The following is a 22051-nucleotide window of genomic DNA, read 5'->3' as shown; positions in this document are numbered from 1 at the left end:
AATTTCAGCTCTTACGTGCCTGAATGATTCTTCCCATCTATTGGAGACCCCTGCTGTCTCCCCCCCCCAGAGTCTCTCTTATTCTGGACACAGTGGAAACTACTGTTTATACAAGATTACCTCCCATGTCATTATATTTCCTTTTGTATTCTACCTTTACCTTCTCTTCACTTTCTGTATTGCAATATCAACTTCATCCTATAATTTCTACAACCTTGTATTGTTATTGCAGCTCTTATTTTCAGAGAGACCTTTTATATCCCTATTTGTATACTTTCTTCTCTACCCAAGATCTCAGAAATTATCTGACAATTATGACATATACCAAGTGCATATAACTTTTCAATCATGACTGTAATTTACTCTTCAACACATCCCACCTTGCTTGTGATGCTTCATTATTTTCTGCTACTTGGATTTCATCCAACTTTTCTGCACTTAATGGCTTATGGTTTAGTAAGATTTTTGAAAATTATTTACACAAAAATTTTTAAAATACTTACAAGGATGTAAGCTATTCAGATATATATAATTTTGGCCTGTTTTAAATCTATAGTGACTGCGATGCTTTTTTTGGACTAATATCTTAGTTCTAAAGAAACATTACACTTTTATGTCCCTTGAGCCTCAGTTTCTTTTTTTTTTCCTCATGGAATGCTGAAACACTTAGAACACAAATACTGCAAATGTACCTGTAGCTAAATAACAAATTAAAAACTTGTTTTAATCAGACTTCCTTGTCATCCTACCAAAATTCAGTCTATCTAAATGAATCACACATGTTTTACATGCAGTTAAAATTATAGATGCTAACGAAAGCATTACAAAGACTTTATTTTCCTACATATTTTGAATCACTAACTGAATATTTGAGACTGCCATACCACGATTTAACATCTTTTCACTGTATATCCAAAATGAGACATCCAGCTCTAAAAGGCATCTATCTCATTCAAAGTGCACTGTTTTAGTAAGCATTAGTTGGATGCCTCGAATCAGAAGCGAGATGTTTGTGAAAAGTTGCAGAATCTCTCTGTCAGACCGTGGGTAATTAAGGGAATTCTTAAGTTTAGCACTGTTCTCAAGATCCTGATAGAATAAACTGCTTAAAACTCTTTAGATCCTCACATGTAGGGATAAGTTAGCCATAGACTACAAGGACAATTTTTTTTCATCATTTCAGAGCACCAGCAGACCCTGTTCAAATCAAAAGGGGAGGTACAGGCCAAATGACTTTTTAAAAGCTAAAACTTCAGCTTCTCTTGAATTTCAATCTTAAGGCTAGACAGCTTCTCTGCTGAGAGCATCTTTTAAGCATGTACTGAAGTGCTGTCTGAATAGGAATGAAGTTAGCATATGCTCAAGTGTTGTTCTAAATAGCTGCCTTCCCTTTTTAAAGATGTCACTCTCTTGACATCTGTAGCTCCTTGAGATTTAATGTGAACCGAGACACATGGTCACCATAACACTAGAAAAATAAAAAAATTGCTAAAGAGCCATCTGTAAATGAAGAAGGTTCCAAATTCTTCATGACAAGGAAAGTGGAGTGAAAAAAATTGAAGTAACACAATGAATGAAGAAGAGCTGAATGTCTACTCATCTATGGTTCCTGCTAGGATTCTCTTCAATTGCACATATTCCTTCTGTGTTTATTCAGGTACATTTGCACAAAATCAAAATAGTACTTTAAACTTCCACTCATACTGATGCTTAAAAAGAAACATCGTGTACAAAATACATGTCAACTGTCTCTGATTAGCCCAAAACTTCTTCTAGAGTAATAGACACAACTCACTTCTGCAACTCTATTAAATAAGTACTGAATGATAACTGCATAGCAGTAATTTCAATAATGATACCATGAATAAAAAAAAAAGTTGTAGTCAGTAAGAAGCTTATAAAATACAAATCACATGGTTCAAAAGCATTTTTTTCTTAAGGTTTCCTTACTAATGTACATCAGGCAACACGTTTCATTATCTTGCAACTAAAGCACAGATCCTCTTACGGAACTAAATAATTTCTTTATTATATATTCACCTTCTAAAAAATAGCATAAAAAGCCGTAGTTTTGAGATTAAAATTAATCTCTAATTTTTAAAGATGGCGACTTAATGAAAAGTAAATTATTTAACAGCTATCGTTCTCTAAACTGATGCCAACCACTGCCATACAGTTATTTGCCAAAAGAAATCAAGAGACCAGTGTTTGCTTTGTTGCTGTCTCCCATTTATACCTGCTCTCTGTTAAAAAAAATCCACTGAAACAGTAAAGGGATGCTTTATCACTACCAAAATTTGTAACATCCACATAGAACAACAAACCCTCTGGTAAAAGAATCACCACTTCCATGACACTTCTCATTTCCTCTGCAACTGACAAACTATTTAGTTGTACTGTGGAAATGGAGAGGTCATACCTAAAAGCATCCATTAAGCACTGACAAAGTGAAGGAAAAGACAAATTAACTCCATACTCTGGTGTAAAAGCACAATATTACAAACAACTGTCAACAGCAAGGTCCCCATTTCTAACAGCCACTCTTGACAAGCACAAAATTGTGGGGTTGACCAGTATTTCTCATTCAAGAGGGCTACCACAGCCAACAAACCTTTGGTAAATACTGTGTCTGTAGAAAATACAAAAGCAGAAGTGTGTGCAAACAGCAATACCACCATTACTAAAATGTAAAAATGATGAAGGGATGGAAAACAATGTAAAAAGAAGCCCCTATTCTAGATGCGAAAAATAATCATTTCTCATTTGCTACGGCAAAATGGAAACATGGATTATTAAGAAGCACATACATAAAAGCACTAATAGCTTTTATTTTAGATGATATTTTAAGCATAAATGATCCTATTGACTTTGGGAAATTATCAGAAGCAATTTACACATGAAATGTGCAATGTCTTAATCCCTAAAGAAAGGCTTAAGAGGAGTGCATTTATACAGCCTTATTACAGCACAAAGACATAATCTGAATATAAGCAGTAGTAAGTTTGTTACATTTACATGTGGGTAGACATTTGACAAACTCCCGTCTCCTGAGGGCTCAGTAACAGTGATGGTAGCCTAAAGATAGAAGCAAGGTACTTCTCGAGTAAGTCTCCGACAGAAGACTTTTCTCAAGTCAACTGACACAACCAGAAAAACATTTCACAAGACAATTGAACTGATGCAAGGGTGCCATACTGCTTCCTTTCAACATGTGTGCTTGCCATTTCCTTTGAAACAACTTTTGTGCCAAACCACCCAAGAACTAACTTAGCCTGTGTTAGGGCTGAGTCAGCTCACTGAGCAAACAAATGCCATAAAAAGCACGCAGCGCTGTATGGCTCAGTGCAAAGGGAATGGGGACACTTTGTCAGTATCACCAACCCTTAAATGAAGCCCATCTGACTTATAACAGTTTATGTGGGGAAGAGGAAAACAAACTTTAGAACAGCAAATCCCATCCATCTGAAACACAAGTCAGGCACCAGGACTAGCTGAGAACAACTGCTCTGCATTTAATTTCATTCAGCTAATGAATTATACAATTTGAAAGAAATGAGAGATTTTCAACTCCTCCTTGTGCTCCACAAAGTACCAAAGGGAGAGGTGGTAAGGCTACTGACCACCTGCAGAAGAGACAAAAACAATTCATTATCTCCCAGCCTGGGAGTGGATTACCATGAGAGAAATACAACTCATATTTTAGATCAGAGGTGAAGTGTTATCATAATTATTTTTTTAAGGCAATCGGTACCAGCTGCTTTAGAGTGGAACACCACACCCAGTCTGTCCCAGACACTTCTTGCTCAGAGCAAGTCTTAAATTCTAACTCAGCTATTCTCTTGACCAAAGAATATTGCAAAAGGCCGGACACTTCATCAAGTCACTTCATTTTTTAGAGCCCCACTTCTCTCAGCAAGTTGCTTCCAGATGCTGCTCTTCTTGGCTGAAGCACATACTTCTTTAATCCCTTGGGCAGGCACAGCTGAGAGCAGGTAAGCTCAAGAGCCAAAGCCGAGGCTGAATATTTACCCCCCTGCAAGCATGCCTGTATTCCAGATCTGGTATTTTGATTAGTCATTTCCTAATTACAGAATTCTTTAGTGAAATTTGAGACATATTTCCAAGAGCCTACCATTCAACAAAAGGCACATACTGAAATTAATTTTATGCTTAGATTTATCATTAGAGGCTACTTTCCATGGTAGATTAAGTTGGACAGGATTTTGCTATTCTTCTGAAACATGTGCATGACTTTACCCCTCTTGATAGGCCTTTTTTAAAAAAAGGGGGATAAAAAATGGTAGCCTCCACTGGAACCAGGCAGACATCCAGATGTTTTTGGTTGGGGTTTTTTGTGGGTTTTTCTAACAAACACGTTTTAAATAAGTGAAAATGAATGCTAGCTTGATTGACAACATTTGATAATGTACCAATACTGTTATGTTCATAACAAAACAAAACAAAAAAAAAAAAAAAACCCACAGTGCTTTTCTAAAAGACTTAGAATAGTTTAAGTTATGAATAGGTCAGCACAGAAATAGGTTGTGCCTAAGCTGTCCAGTTCTCTCTGGTTAATTACCTTTCTAGGATAGCCACTATTCTGATCTATTTAAAAAGAAATTAGGCACCTTTTTTCCAAGTACATTTCACAGTGATAATTATACCCACCTCAGTTTCAGATGAAACTAACACAGCAAACCCCTCCCTGCAAAATCTGTCTAGGACCTAAGAGCGCAATACAGCACCTCACACTTGAAAAGCAAAACACTCCAAGTATACACAAAATATGCTTGCAACTTGCAGCTTCCCATGTGGAAATTCACAGGGGAAGTTTTAGATCCAGGTGCTGATCTTCAAAGCCCTGATTAACTAAGACTGATCAGTCTAACAAACTGTTTTCCCTATGAGAAATTCCCACAACTATATTTTTCAAAGGTATGGATATGCTTGTTTCATTATAGCATTGTCATTGTCTCTAAGATTGTTTGTGTTAGCCAGAAATACTGCAGCCCAGATCTTCTCAGTTTGACAGCCCATTTTGCAAAATATGTGTTGCAGGACATGAGATACAACTTCCTTGGCCATTGCTTTATTCAACTTATCCAACTGCTATTGACTCTCCTGTTTATAGCACTGGAAGTTTCTTTTAAGCATTGCATTTTTAAAATATTCAGTGAAGGCCTAATTCCTTTTCTACCCCTACAGTCGGAATGCTTCTATTCACAGACAAGCCTAGCTGACTACATTAATGCAGTTATTCTTTAATATTCCAGTTTTTGCTGTGTCAACAAAGAAGAATTCTTACAAACTTTCTCAGCCTGAGCAATGAGAGGTCAAAAACAACCCTATTTTTTAGTGTGCAAAAGGAAAATGTTTAAGAGCTTAACATGATTAAGTTTCTTACAGCTTTATGTCAGTTCAGGTTGTATTTAAATGTTAGGAACATGATGCCTGCAAGTTGCTTGTGCAAACTGAGATTTTTAAATCCTTGTACTTCAACTGCTTTTCACAGAATGGAAAATCCATTCTGTTCTTTCAAATAAATCCACTAATAAATATCAATAGCTGCCTTCAATACTCTCTCTTATAGCTCATTGTTTAATTGCCTATGTCAGCTGGAGAGAAACAAGAAGTTCCCCCATGAAAATTAGGATTATCTTAAATATCATTAAACCAGCTGTAATGTTAAACTTTTTCCAACCATGCAAAATGTTCATGTTCTACTCTCAATTTTTTTATACCCTAGAATCACAGAACTATTGGTAGAAAGAGTCCTTTGGAGGTCTCCACCAAACTTTCTGATCCAAGTGAGATTGCTGCCAGCACACTGTCATCCATGACTTTGAGTCTTGGAAACACCCAAGGAAAAGGATCCCACAGCCACTGCAGACAATGGGTTCTGCACTACCCATCCAATGAAAAAGATTTCCCTAATCTCTGCTATGAAGTTCTGCTATCTTATTTCACTGGAGAGTACATTTTTTTTTTTAATTAGCAGTCATAATAAAGGCGAGAAATACAGATTTTTTGTAAGGATTAACAGCTAAATTAATCTTCAGCTGTATTTGGCTGTTTATCACTTTCTCAAATTCCCACCCCTACAATGATTTCAAACCATGGTACTCATTATGTTGTTCTTGAATTTCACATGATTGTAAAAGATGACAGTGACTCTAAATCACTTAGTTGCATCAACGCTCTGACCTTCCAGTATTTCACCACGGGTTTAGAACTTACCATTTTATATTAATGATGACTCTGTGCCCATACCTGGCTGCACTCTATGTGTTATAATCCATAACAGACCATGCAGAAGCACAAAACAGATAAACTTCAATCAATCATAAAATCACATACTGCTACCAGATGTGAGGTGTACCTTTGGAAACAAAGTGATCAAACACAATATAGAACAGAAAAAAAATATATTAACATCACCTTTTTGTTGAAATTGCCACACAAATACCTTCCATATAGTTTCGGACAACCTGATGGGTCTGAAACAAAAACCAGTGCCTGCAATTCTCAAACAATTATCTTCAGATCTGCCTTGCTTCCTTGTTATCATTCTTGAAAACTTCACTAAGCATGCGATGTCTTGCTTAGCCTCTTGGTCAATTCATGATTCAATCTGACAACAAACATCTGTTTGAAACGCAAGCAACAAAGTATAAAAACCCATGATGAATGTAAAACAGGCGTAAAGCTGAAAGTCTTCCATTCTTTCAAGTTTTAAAGGAACACACATCCACAACTCCAGAAGCACACGTCATTTAAACTCGAACAAAGCTGACTTTCTTTCCAAAGCTGAGTAGAAGTGGGAATCTCTCACTCTAAAGAAAACCACAGCACTGTAAGGCCAAAGAGTAAAGATACATGAAACTTCAAGCAGGGTGTGTTAGTTATTCACAGACCTTATTGCAATGTTAATCGTAACAAATATTTGAAGTCTATTAGATATCTAACATGGAACATTGTTTCATCAGAATGAATTTGAAGAGATGAACTACAAACTGAAGAACTGCAATAATGAGCCACAAATTTATTAAAGAGAATTGAAATCACAAGCTTAGCTAGAGGTAAATGTATGACAATGTTAACAGCATCATTACAGTTTTCATACGAGCATCTGAAGTTTTTGGCAAACTTGCAGTCACCTGACAACAGTAACACACCAGGTGATAAAAACTAGCAAGCTTTTTTTTTCCCCTTAATAAGCATAAATGGTAACGAAAAATTATTCTATGTATTAATTAATGGCTTTTAAGAATCCTTTGGATTTCAGCTAATATATTTCACATGTCAGAAACTTCACAGTTTCCTTTCCAAGCTATGTTCATGTACTCATAAAAAACAACAGTGGTAAAACTGATGAAAATCAGGTTCTTGGTAATGAATTTTGTAAAAATCCACGTTTCTCTTAGCTTACTAATTTTGCCCTGTGAAATGCAAATACAATTTCAAATTTCTTCTAGGGAAGAAAAGCAGAATTTTGATTCTTTTAACTAGTGAAAAAAATTTTAAATGAGAACTATATTGCCAAATTTTAAGGCAGCTTTTTTCACTGTCTTTAATTTTTAGAGAAAATTTAGGTATTAGTGAGGTAATGAAACAGACTGTACTGCTGGAAGAGAAAAAAACTCTCAAGCATGGACTCAAGCACCAACAAAATTAATAGTTACCGTATTAGTTTAATCATGCTTGCATTTGCATGGCAAAAATACATTTGAGTTGTTAAATTCCTGGCCTGATATTTAGGACATTTCTTATGTTCTTCTGCACCAATCTGAAAAAATCAAAACATTTTCGGTTCAAGAGAAAATAATGTTTTAACAACATCTCGAATTCTTTTTTATTTTTGAAGACAAGAATACCCTAAAAATCTACCATGGGTCCAGTGCTCCTGTTACTCCTTACACAACTGAGTGTACTCCAACTCGTATGAGTAATTAAAAACAGACTGAGTTAAAAGACAAAATGATTTATTAGATGACTGCTGGAAATACTAGGGATTGGGGAGACTCAAGCTTGTGGACTGACTTGGGATGAAGTTCCTGGATACCTTAGCTTCAGCAGGAAAAGATGCCTTTAGTACGAGCAGCCCAAGGCTGAGATAGAGAGACAGGGAATTTCTTGTTTCTGCACCACCCGTGACATATTGGGTTCAGCTATCCCACCGTGGTTTTCCTACTGCTCTTTCCTACCAAACAGAAAGGTGAGCTGGACCCTCTCTGTAGCAGTATTGGGAGAACACAAAATTCTGTGTAGTAGAATTCCAGTAATGGCAGAACCCCAAATACATCATAAGAAATGCTGGGTAGCGACAAAGAGATTTATTTAATGTATAAATTGAACATAGTTGAGTGCTAAAAGAATTAGGGTAAGAGCAAGATTGAGTGCAGGATTGCAAAGAAACGAAGCCGTTCAGTTTCAAAGATGCTTTAGAAAGGTGAAAAGACCCAAGGTACCTTGGACGCAAGCAAGCAAACATAAAGCCTGTGCTTTTTGAAACTCCTGTGCTTTCTGAAACTTAGACACAGGGACTCGCTTTTACGAGAACACTTTTCCACTTCATTCCTTAAAGCAATCGTTTAGGGCTCGGGGGGCTTTCACCCTCCTCCATACTTGCACAAGTGACCGTGTTTCTCTCTGGCAGCGCTAGCTGCCCCGCTCCAGGCTCCTCTCCAGCCCCGCTCCGGTCGCACTTCTGCCCCGTTCCAGGCCTCATTCCAGGCCCCACTTCTGCCTCACTCCTGCCCCGTTCCAGGCCCCTCTCCGGCTCCGCTCCTGCCCCGCTCCCGTCCCACTCCTGCCCCGTTCCGGGCCCGCTCCGGCCGGGCGGGGCGCGGGACTCGCGTTCGCGGCGCCCTCTGGCGGCGGCGCGGGGCAGGAGCGCGGCCGGGCCCCGCTGCGGCAGCCGGGCCGTGCTGAGGGAGGGGCGCGGCCGGCCCCCAGCGCCCCTCACGGCCGGCAGGGCCGCGGGGATGCCCCCACGGACGGGCATGGCTGAGGATCAAGCCTGGCCATGTTACTTTTCACGTTAGGATCTGGCCACCGGTATAGCTCTCCGCTGAAACTGCTTTTGTGAAATGGCAGAGGCGCTACTAGATAGCGTGCTAGGGGAGATCTACGGGAGACTTGGCACAAAGAAAAAGGAGTATTAAACATACATATGCAAATACACCAGTGAGTGGAAGAAACAAAATCAGATACTAATACTTCCTGTCCCAGTGTATATTCCACTCATCTACAGGATGTTTTTCTAGGAAGAATGTCGGCCCTCGCTCTCTCTACTTCTTCCTGTCTCCCCAAAACATCAGTATTACAAACAGGGAGTCGTGCTTCATCTCAATCAAGTCTCCCACTTTACTGTCTCACTGCAGTCTGCTTTTATTTCAAAGAGAAAAAAGAAGCAATAAATTGTATTGGTATTTCCTTGGATAACCATGGTTTATTCTTTTTAATAGTTACTATTTAATATGCGGTCTTTTTTCTGTTAAGCATTGATTGACAGATGAGTAGAATATTACTGCATATACTTCTAAATTCTATGAATAAACACTACTGAGCCTATTGATTCACCTGACTCCCATCCTGATGGTTTTGCTATCAGAAAACTCTCCAGTGAGCTGTCCTCGTGACTTAGGACCATGGTCCATGCCTCCAGAAAACATTTAAATATGAAGTCACACAAAGTCAAATCCCTCAATAGGAAAAACATATTCTTTCACTTGCTTCCCAACAGAGAGGTAACACAGGATACATTTAACTCAGAAGCTGGCCTTTGGTAGGGGCCACCATTATATATTCAAGAAAAATTATAGTAATATTGGGCAAATATAAGGAACAACTACCTAGGACTGTAAGAACAACTTGTGGCAACATAAAATCTTGAACCTTCAGAAGTCAGAAGTTTGCAATGGACTGTTGTTTCTACGAGCCCAAAGAGACCAACCCCTCACAAAGCTCCCCAAGCATTTCCATACTTTCTGGTTTTCCCATCATCCTGCGGCAGTAAGTTCCATGAGGTCTCTTTTTTAAGCTTACTGCCTGATAGGCAAAAAAAAAGGCAACTCCTCATATAATGAAAAACACTTGAGTAACTGTTTTATTTCACCTAGACACTCAAAATGGTCTGAATATCCACCACAACAACTTACAACTTACTAATAAGCCAGCTGTTTTCCAGAAGGAAAACAGTCTCTTCCTTCTATTTAGTGCCTCCCCACATCTAAGTCTTTCCACGTCTCTACTGGTCTGGTTGCCTGCTATTTGCCTTTTCCAATTCATCTGTTATCTTTATTAAGTTACACACTGGCATAGCAGTACTTTCCATTTTATTCTTTGTAGACTTCATGGTGAGGGTTCTCATGGAGACAGAATGCTGACTGCAGAAAACCATCAGGTCCTTATTTTGGTGGCAACACCAGCTTAAAGTCCAGCACTGTATTTGATAGAGTTTGCATTGTTTTCCACTCTCCAGCATTCTTTCACATCTATTGGCACAATCATTTAAACATTTTAGTGACTGATAAAATGTCTATCTCCACCATGAAATCTTAATGTGATTCCCAACTATTCATTTTAGGGAGCTATATCTGTATTAGCAGAAATGTCTGTCTGTAAGACACTGCCTGTAAGATTCCACCAGCAGCCTTCTTCACTCTGGAGCCTAGCCCTTCATTCTTATTTTTCCTTCTTGTCTTTTAACAAATGCATAGTCTGTGAGAAGAGGTCTGTAAGACTTCTTGGTGAAGACAAGCATTTTGAAAAGCCAACTATGTTGTATTAACCAGCATTTTCACTGTTTCCTTCAAAGAACTTTCTAATAGATTTGTGAGGCATTGCTTCCCCTTGTAAAATGAAAACAAAATACTTCATCTCTTCTTTATTGTATCATTCATTCCTATTTACCCACTAATCTATTCTTTGCTAGAATTTCTGCCAAATAACTTCCTTTTTCTTCAAGGACTTCTTAAATAATTGAAGTCATATGTGCCATATTTCATTCCCCTCCAGTTAGTAACTCAGCAATGTCTTACTTATGTTAGTTTAAAGTCTTGACTGAATACCATATGGTCACAATATTTATAATTTCTCTTATTAATGTCTTTTACTGAAGCTGTGGTCCACCAGTAAAGTAAATCCAGCACTAGGAATACTCGCATCAGACCAAAAACTTAACAGCCACATGAATGCCAGTCCAAATGTGTTCACAGAATTTTGTCTGTTTGCCTTTGAACTGGCAGTCTCAATGTCATATGACATATCATTTATTGTTTATTGTACTGCATAAAATCAGCATAAAGTCCAAGTTACACATGCTTACTAAATGAACAGAAATGCATTCACCTCCCCACATTTATACCAAATGAAACTTGTACTGACGGATGATCTGCTAGTGTGCTTTGATGATGATAGAACATCAGCCTGACACTTCATTTAGAGGTCAATTTCCTTACAAGATATGCTTAAAAATCTCAAACCTCTGTTTTACATGGGTTCAAAAGTGATTACATTCATGGGAGGACAAACAACCACTCACCAGGACTCACTGGAGATCACTGGAATCTGCTACCACATAGTGTTCAAGTGTCTCAGCAGCCCAGCCCTAGTTTATTCTTCTACAGGCACGTGCTAAATTTCACAGTTGGATTCAGACACTAAGCAAGAGAGAAATAATTTGACCTACTACCACTAATCTGATGTGGTCTTTTAAGTTTTACTTGTCCCCCAAAAAAAAAAAAATTACTCCAACAGAATATTCCAGTTTCACTGCTCCAAAACTCATTTATATCTCACTGTCGTCCACATCAGAATACTTAAGAACTTCCTGTGAACGTCAGACCACGTTCTGTGTTACCTTAGGGATCTCTCCATAAAGAAAGCTTAGTGGAAAAAAAAAGATCAAAGAGACTAAAGATGAGTATAAGGAGTTAATCTGCAAAGGCCAGGACAAGAAAGGGTGTAGAAGACAGTGCTAGAAAGCCCCTGCTTTCTAGTCCTCTATGCCTTGGAGAGCCATGGGAACACACAGTTATTGTAAGATCAAATTCTTCTGGATACTTAATTTTTTTTTAATCTACACACAGATTTAAGACAATGCCCCCATGAATACGGATAAGCAAAACACCTGAAAGTGGAATCAAAGACTGCAAGGTTATAGATTAGTTACATACTATCTCCAGGTGGTTTTTTTGTTATCTCAGTTTGGGATGGGATTTTTTTGGTGTTGTGTTGGGTTTTGTTTTTTTTTTTAAGATATCCGTAGTATATAAAATTTGACTTTGAAAACCTTTTGTCCTCTTCTCTTTACAGAGAAAATACTAGGCCACAATAGAATTCCAAGTAGTCACGCCTGCTGAATATACACGCAGTCATACTGCTGTTGGAATGATCTGCACTTACCAGAATAGAACACATACTTGGAAAGTGCTAAAAGTGCCTCTCTGTATAACACCAAAAAAATTAGAAATCCAGACCTAAGGTTGTCCTGAGTCACTGCAGTGCTGTCCCTGCATTAACACTATAGTAGGGAAAAATATCATGCGCCATACACATAAGTGCATATACCATATGCATATTATGTGCATCTCAAAAGAGTTTATTCCAACATAGTAAAAAAAGACAAAAGAGCTTTACACTGTTTTATCTATATTTCCTGGAATTTCAGGTATCTCAAACATGACAATGAAAATATTCGTACTGTAGCACATTATGCTTTCTTGCTGTTCCTTGGCACAGTGATAATTTGCCAAGTTGGCAAAAGAAGTAAATAAATTAACCACTAATAGGATTCAAGTGTCCATTTATACATATTTATTCTGAGTTTGGGGTGCAGGGGGAGAAAAAGAGAGAAATCTACATGAGAAAAATCACTTAGCAAATAGAACCTGCAAAAAGCCTGCACCATTCAAATGGCTTATGAAGTCACTACAGTCTAGGGGAGAGAAGAAAATACTGATTAATCAGTGATTTACATTACATTTTCTCTATGACCTTATTCATCAGTTTTGCTCTGTGCTCTGGTGGGATTAAGAAAAAAACAATGAGAAGCAGCTCTAGAGAAATTGATTCATTTCAATATGGTACCATTTTGTTTCAGCAATTAGCAAAGCAGTATCAGGGAATTCTTCACTACCACTAATACGATGAATCAATAACATTTACTATGACATTAATAAAATGGACCTACCTTCATAGTAAAAAACCAAGTAAGTCCTGATCCCTGTTGTTACTCTCTCTCAAAAATGCCAATGGAACTTCATTGGTACACAGAAAAACTGCTTCAAATTAGAGAAGAGCTTATCCATTAAGACAGAAAAAGTTGTAACTGCAACTACATGCCAAGATCAGGAATATAATGGCCACATACATAGTTTTAAAGAAACACAGAATAAACAATCTACAGACCTTATAAGTGCATTACCTCTTTTCTAGGCTTGGTAAGCCAATTCACCAATTGAAGAATGTATTTTAAGTTTTCATACTGAGAGAACTTACAGCATCTTCCTTAACAGGTTGAACATATGTTCTGATAAGAAACCAACTGATTGCAAGATGGAATGTTCACAATAAAATAAATTATGGAAAGGGGCACACATTCCTTAGACCTCACAGAAACACACAGGGGAGCATGCCAATAGTATGCTCTGTAGTTTTTGGGTCAGAACCACGGAGCCACATAAAATATAAACTTACTTTTTTTCTGATCCATTTTTTGTGACACAGATGGATGGGTAGGACTTAATACTGGCAGAGTGGTCATCCTCTCTGTGTTGTTAAAAGAAGCATCTGTAGACCACAACATCATCTCTGCAGTGGCAAAGAGCTGGGTGTTGTCTTCAGAGCCCTCTGTCAAAGCAGCTTCAGAGGCAGGTTGATGACTGAGCACTGTGGCTTGATTTGGGGGACCAAAGGAATTTTCCTGGAAAGACTCTCTAAATATATTTGAGTTCTTGTTCATTTGGTCAATGTGGGATAAAGGCGTGGTGGTCCAAGAAGAGGGCTGTGTGCTGAGGTCCACTGTGGGATCAGTCTCGGAACTATTTTCAACCATATTTGGCAAAAGATCAGATGTTTCAAAGTCACCATTAACTGTGAGGCCCTCACTTCCATTTGAATAAAAGCATGTTTTTTCTAACACTCCTGCAATAAAGGAAAAAAAACATGAAAATTACCATCACCTGGAAGAGTGTTACCAATTTGTTTTGGAAAGTAAATACTAAATAAGATGACACAAATTTTAAAAGTATTTTAATATCAAAATTAAAATTAAAGACAAATTTAAGAATTCCATCTGGCAACAAAATGACAGGAGCACATAAAACATGGTTGTTGTAGGATAAATAGAAAAACAAATGCTTCCATGAGCTTAAAATATTTTAATTGTATTTATAGTATGTCACCAAATACTTACATGTTTAAAATGACAGAGTGCAATTTCAAGGAGCTTTAACATGCATTCATTCCATTATAATGTTAACAAGATGGACAATGCTATTTTTCACTCCTTTTAAATTGCATCGTCTCTTTGTTTTCACAGTACCACTCTTCAGAAATCCAATTCTGCAGCTTTAAGGGAATCAATACATTTTTAACATATTCCATATTCACTAATTTGTAAAATGGAAAGAGGTACTGTTTTCTCTATATAAGATTATGTACTTCAACTACCACTGCTAAATATGGGGCCCTGCGTTATTTGTCATTCTTCTCTGATGATGGATTTTAAATGTACAGTTATTGTCTAAAATTTTGTCACTTGCTGGTTTTATTTTTCAATCACTTATTGTATTAGAGACAAAACCAGACTTAGTTGTATGTGTTGAATAGTTGCAAGTAATTATAATTCACAAATCAAAACAGTAAGTAGATGTATCCCACAAGCATTGGAAATTTAAACTACATAGTAAGATAACTGATCTTTAACCAAGTAATCCAAATAATAAAGAAGACATCTTAAACATGTGTAGAACATATAACTTATTTATCTATAATAAAAACGACAAATATTATATCAAATTCTTTAACCAAATGCATTAGAGTCATATTTAATGCTAGAAGAGAAGCACCACTCTGTACTACAATATAAGAAATTTTTGGTAAATAGAAAAAGTAATTTTTGCCACTGACGGGTAAAAAAGCTCAACAATCATAAGAGACACAGTGCATCTAGACTTGATTATAAAAAAAATTAAAAGGAATCATCAAAACATAAAGTCTCCCAAATGTACCAAGTACCTTGGCAACAACTGATAATTTTTGTAACTTTTCTTCATATTCATTTGACCCTTCATTAGCTGTTTGGTACAGAGGAACCCCAGATGGCAGGGGGGTTGGAATTAGATGATCTTTCTATGGTTCCATGACTCCTAAGTCCACAGAACACCCATTACCATCTCTCCTGGACTTAATTTTCATTTTGGTAATTGCATTTACCAAAATGGCTGGTTGCACTATCACCTCTCAGGCCTTGTTCAGGCCCCCTGCCCCCGGCTCTGTCCCTAGACAAACCCACCCCTCCGCCAGCTCCAGGCACCACACAGAGCCCAAGAGCGTATCCTGAGCCCATTCCCATTACTGAATTCCTCTTCTCACTTCTCCGTGCATTCTGCTGCTAGAATAAATCAGTTCACTGGTCTGAAATTCAAGGACTGGGCAGGCAGAAATGTTTATTAATCACAGCTACAAGTATCTGAAAATGCCAGAAGAATCCAGCTTAAGTGATTTTGGGTTGGAAAGCTTTATAGGTAAGGGAAAAAAAGAGCACTGGAATCGCTGAGCAGGGGCAATGTCAGCATTTTCTTTTTTACTGAGCAACCTTTAACTATAGCAAATGCAAACAGCAAGAAAAACTGGTGAAATTTCTGAAATATAGTGAGTTTCAATTAAACAGTTACCATTTGAGATTTATCATATCATCATTTATCCAGGCTGGATTGTTTTGGCTCCAGTGTCATTAACTGTGAGTAAGTCTTTATGTCTAACTTCTACTGGACAAACCCAGGGGAACTTTATACAAATATATATATATATATGTATATATGTATATAAATGTTAGGGTTTCTGGTTCTCCATCAGCAGATGTTCATATATCACTGGGGTTTGGAGGAATTTACTGTGTGTACTTTACAGAAGCAACTAAAAATCTCCCACCTGCAAATGATCTAAGCAGCACTTTTTTTGAGTCCTCTGTCAAATCAAATGGTAAGTGCATAGGGACTAGTATTAATATGATTTGCTAAAGTCTAAGGAAGAGTGAGTGGCTGTGCTCAGAAATTGTGGCTTTATTTGGATGCCAGATATTTGTGTTCAAACAAAGCATTGAATCTCTAGAATTCAGAAGCCTACTTTGTTTCAAGATTCAAACTTTACCAGGTTTTTTTGCAGTTTTCAAAAAGTTAAAATAAGCTTTTTGAACTCCTTTGGGAAAGTGCATAGTATTTTTCCATAGTTCAAGAATAGCTTAAGGTATTTTTTCACATTCTCTCTCCTCCTCCCTAGACTCATCTCTTCCACTCAGCATAAAAATAGAAAAAGGCTGCAAAACATTGGTCCCGAAGAGCTATTAATACTGATTTAAAATTAAAGTTAAAATGATTAGCTATTTATATATCACTCAGCAGAATAAGAGGCAATACATAACAAGACAGGTAAACTCTTGAAAAATGTTTCAAAACCCCCTTTGGTTTAATACCATGGTCAAACAAATATGGAGAAACAAAATATTGAGGCCACCCACTGGATTCTATCCTCTTCTCACTCAGACTTATTTCATTCTTTTTCTGGAACAACAAATAATAACTATGTTTATCAATGCCATGAGGTCATTTACTTCTTTCACTGAGATCCCCAAATGCTTGTTTGCTTCTTCGACCCATCTTTCCAACAGCATTTTTTGTTCTCTTTTTCCTAGTGATAACAACTCCTCTTAACAGGGGGAACCACACAATGAACCTCTTCGACACAAAAGGACTTTCTAATTTTATCATCTCCACTGATAATGAGCAGTATTAAAATTCTTTTTAACCTTTTTTCCCTCCAAAATAACATCAGCCTGGCTCAGGTACATATGCCCTTGAGGGAGGCAGGAGTAGGCCTGTGGCATTCCCCACTTGCTAGCTCTAGATGACAACTCTGTTTCCACTCAGTTTTTAAGATTTTTAGGTCACCTTCCTGAGTCACCTCTTTCTTCTCCCACGTTCTCCTCCTGTCCTGTCCTTTCACCAGTGCACCATAGAGAATTTAGGCACTTTATAACAGGCTGCAGATTCCACTCTCTGTGCTGGGCTCCCATTCGCTTTAAATTTCATCCTTCCCCCCACCCTTCCCCTAAAAACACTATTGTATATCTTAAATCTGAAATTAAGCTTACTGGATATGTTTTTATAGCATCTATATTTAAATTTCAAGATACCTAAGAAAACAGATTGATGCTTTAAAACAATCAGTTCTTTCTTAATCTCTTCAGTGAAGAGAAGTTAATTACTCTCTATCAGTGTTCGCTAACAGACATGCAGCACATACAGAACGTGCATTGTATTCATGTATACAGGCACACTATATCCAACTATTCTTCAGACTTGGGTTCAGGCAGAGCTGTAGATGGTAAATCACAAGCCAAATAGTTAATTAGCTGAGAAAGAGATGTAACCATTTTCAAATTGTGTCTCCAGCTACAGCTGGGCATGTCCAGATGACAGAAACATGAAGTATGCTGGCCTTCATTGTGCTTGGTACAAAAGAGAGCTACTGGGACCAGACCAATTCATTTCAAAGCAATGCTTTCCAGCAGTTTTAATGATGATTTCCAGTTACTGTTCACTTTGGGGAATTAATATTTTGCTTGAATATGACAGGTTTTAAAAAATTGACAGTTTAGTTAAAAATGGACAGTTAAGAGATTTAAGAAATAGTCACACTGTTCATGCTCATAAATTGAGATTCTTGCAGTGTAAACTGTGAAGGATTTCTAGCTCTTCAGAGCAGGAAAGCTCAAAGAGAACAAGTCTGTTTAAAAGCTAATGAAACAGAGCAAAGCAGTAACAAAGTATGGGTAATTGATGAGGAAGTTGCAAAGGAAATAAATCACTGGTTCACTAGTAGAGCTGGCCAGCACATATGAACTGAGATTTCTCCTGCAGGGTGACTCTGCACTCTAGAGAAATGGGCACATTACTGATACTATGAAGGTTCCAAAGTATTTACCAAACTATTTCATGCCAGTTAAGCTGCAGTAATCTTTCTTTTCTTTTTCTTTCTTTCTCTCTTTCTTTTTCTTTCCTTCTTTCCTTCCTTCTTTCCCTCCTTCTTTCTTTCCTTCTTCCTCCCTTTCCTTTCACCCACCCCCCCAACCTCCCTCCCATCAAATAATTTCTATTAGCCACTCAATACTATCAACTTATTTCTTACACAGTAAGACTTCATATCAGTATTAGAATTCAGTTATTATTGACCTGAAATAAATATGAAGTACCATTCTGGATACGGTGTATTGTTAGTTTCTGTAACAGACTATATTTTACTACACACACTTTAAATGTCCACAGCATTAGTTCACCTAATTCTGGTCATCAAATATATTTGCTTCTAGGCTATCAATGCACAGAAAATGAAAGCTGCTGAGAAGAATAGTAAATTATAAAATGTTAATTCAAAAGCTGCTTCTGAAGGGACCTTGGCCAGTTTTAGACTTGGGTTATAACACCAAGCCTTATTCTTTACCCTACAGTAATGACATTGACTTAAGAGGAAACAGTCACGATTTCTGCTACATAAGTAGGATCATAATAGGCCCCATTTCCCAGAGGATTTCATACATTTTAATCACAGGTTGATCCATGCCTGAGGAAGAGATTGAGTAGAACTGATGTAAATACACCTGCCTTTTTATCTGCTTTCTCACCAAAGAATGAAAATCTAGGGCAGAGGATATGAAAGATACAAATGGAATGCTAAACATAAGGAAAGCAAATTTAACGGCTTCATATTTCCTAATTGCAAGACTCACTTGATCTTAATCCATTTCAGACTGCTCTTAGTTCAGAGATACAACCCAAGACTTACCTGTCAATCATAACATTCACTAGCTTTGGGGGTTTTCTTACTTCCTGAACTTAAACTAAATGAAAAGAACAGGCCTACAACGTCGTTTGCATATCCTTTACAGACCGAATGGAGAAAACAGATTTAAGTTGTTCTGATTTTTACCGTACTCTTGAAACATTTACTTTCTTCCTGTGCTTGCTGTTTGACTGTTTGATGTGAATTGAAATTGGAGTATTCAAAACAGGAATATAGATTTATATCTGTATGTCTGGATACTGGATACAATACCCCACTTATTTCAGATGTGCTTCTGAAGTACCTAAGGAAGTTCAATTAGAAATGTTCTCACTAACAAAAAGAAAAATTAAAAAACCCAAAAAAGACTTAGCACTGAAAGCAAATTTTTTAAACTTTTTTTTCCTTAAAAAATATGCTTTAACCTAGTTTTATTGTCCTTTTCATTTACTACTTGAAAAAATTTAATGATATGTCAGCTTTTCTAAAAGTAACAAACGGAAGACTCTCAAAAAAAATTTATGCTAATAAATTAGCAGTTTTTAATTATGAAAAACATATACACAAAATTACTTAACCAACTAAGCCATTATGAAGCCTATGAATACCTTGAACTAGCTACCACAAAACATATTTGGTGTTCTGCATTGATACATATTTTGTATGTAGAAGAAATGAACATAATTTTCCTTATTCAAACAGTAATATTTTGTATGCAGTTCAGAAAAATTTGTGGCTATTTATAAATTAAATTTCACCTGAAAAGAAGAACCAGGTTTGTATATGAATGTGTGACATAAATGGATGTATATTCCATTCCACTAATAGTGATCCAAAATGAAAACAAAAGTATCTTTTGTACTTGTAAAATGGCTGCTGAAAACTATCTACGTGTTCAAGATAATGTGTTCCTCAAAAATCTACCTTGAGAAAACTAGAAGAGGTTTCCTCATCGATACTTTAAATATGTTTTAAGGATATGAATGTAAATAGCAGATTTATTTCTCTGTAACAAAGAGTCACTAGGTAGATTCGTTTTTTAGGTAGGTGTGCTAAGATATATGTCTAATGTCCACAGTTATATTAGCACTTGAGAATGTGGTCTTAGTTTTAGTTTATTTGATTAAAAAAGTGTCTTCTTAATCAAAAAAGTACTCACCTACAAAGGTAAGCAGGATCACCAGCAAAAGGATAAGGGCACAGATGCATGGAATCAGTATCAGGAGCAAAAGTCGAAGGAACTTGGCAGAAGCCAGTTTCTGAGAGCAACCATCCCCCATATTATCCTCATCTGTTCCTAAGACCTGAAAAACAAAATGCAGTTTTATCATGCTGGGGACCATCAGTAAATCTTATGTTTCCAATAGCAGTCCTCCCTCCCTATTACACAGCTACATGATTTAAATATATGCTGTATCTAGCTAATAGATTCTTAAAGACAAGTTGTATCTAAATTTTCTCTCTGGCCGACAATCTAGAGCAATCCATATGACTTATTAAATTTTACTCAATATTTGAAATTTCTAAACATTTCTGATGAACTGGATGTTGGATAGGCATTTCATTTGAAAAAAAATGTAAAATACATAATAAACTTAAGGAATAAGGCTAAATACAGATTATTTTATAATTTAAAACAATCCATTACTAATTATTCAAGAGCCCCATGTTCTTGTTTCTTTTATTAAAGAATCAACATACTATCATTATCTTTAAGCAACAATAGAAGACTTATTTGCACAGTAATGATGTCTGATTTTTTAAGTCCTTTATATAATTATAACTTAACACAGTATTCTGTAGTTTGCAAATCACATTTTCTGTTCTTGAGTGGAATACAAAAGAATAGAGAAAAACAATTATCTGAATTCAACTGAGCTACACAAAGTACAAAAATTCAAACCCCTGCAAAAGCCTAAACATGCATTTTTTATTTTTTTAAACCTAACTCCATTAATACTATGATCACATATATTGGAGAAATGTCATTGGTTTTAAACAGAAACAAAAACAAAATTCCAAATTAACATTTAATTGCAAGACTGAAACTGTTACAAAGTCAATGCCCCTTTATTTAAAATTGACCAAAAAATAAAATCTTCCCTGTGATAATGTCAAACTGGATGATAGGATTATTCATGGCAGACAGTGTCTTCCCAAAGGATGACTAATAGTTTATCCTCTTTGTCAGCAAGATCCATCACATCAAAGTTGGTTGTGTCACGGCACAAGAGTAAAGGCATCCATTACCCTGACAGCCTCTCCCCAAAGAACCTCAAGAGACTGAAGTCTACAACATAAATAATATTAGTCTTGTAAATGCCAGTCTCTGTGGGTTATCCCTTTGCCTGGGTCTGCTGAATGTGCCTTTCTGTAAAGAGCAGGTCATCAGACTAACTGCACAAACCAAAGCTGAACTATTTCTTAAGGAATTGCTGCAAAGAGACTGGATTTTTACCACCCCAAACCTCAGTCCCACTTACTGCTTTGAATGAGAAGACCTTAGGCATAAGTAGGATTTGCAGAATCATTTTCCATCATTCTACAATGTCTCCTGTCCCAGCATGGCATAAAGACTATTTGGAAGGAAATTTTCCTTACTGATAATAGAATTATCAACTATTCCTGAAACCCCCGGTTACTAGACACTGCAAGACCCTTGACAGACAGCAAAAGCCAAGAAAACTGCATTTGTGAAGTTGTCTGTGTCTTTTCTGGCACTGCTAAGCACCACATCATCTGACCACTTTGAGACTCATCCAGTGCAGTGTCTGTCCCATTTGACTTCTTTTCCTACTTCCACTGTTCCAAGTAGAGACATTAACACTGAAAATGCATATGGTATTGGCATGGTGTGAGCTGCTAGTAGTATCTCACCTGATAGTCCTCCTCCTACTCCAGTGATTCAGTCTCAACACAGTCCTACTACCAGATTTATCTAGCAAGAAGGATGGTAAACCTAAAAATGTTGGATTTATCTGAAAAT

At 37.0% G+C, this 22051-nt stretch overlaps 1 protein-coding gene across 2 annotated transcripts in view; it reads right to left on the bottom strand.

Annotated features, from left to right (window-relative positions):
* Positions 1-22051, bottom strand: part of CORIN (corin, serine peptidase) — a 126071-nt gene that overhangs the window by 87529 nt on the left and 16491 nt on the right. For both annotated transcript variants that reach the window (XM_059844889.1, XM_059844888.1), the window contains exons 2-3: positions 20225-20369; positions 13702-14148 (exon numbers count right to left, since the gene is read on the bottom strand). In XM_059844889.1, the coding sequence (XP_059700872.1) occupies positions 13702-14148; positions 20225-20369 (592 nt within the window). The remainder of the gene's footprint in view (positions 1-13701; positions 14149-20224; positions 20370-22051) is intronic.

This window comes from Haemorhous mexicanus, chromosome 4 (assembly GCF_027477595.1).
Source record: "Haemorhous mexicanus isolate bHaeMex1 chromosome 4, bHaeMex1.pri, whole genome shotgun sequence".
In the NCBI taxonomy this organism is placed as follows: Eukaryota; Metazoa; Chordata; class Aves; order Passeriformes; family Fringillidae; genus Haemorhous; species Haemorhous mexicanus.
This window is presented reverse-complemented; position numbering and strand designations above follow the sequence as displayed.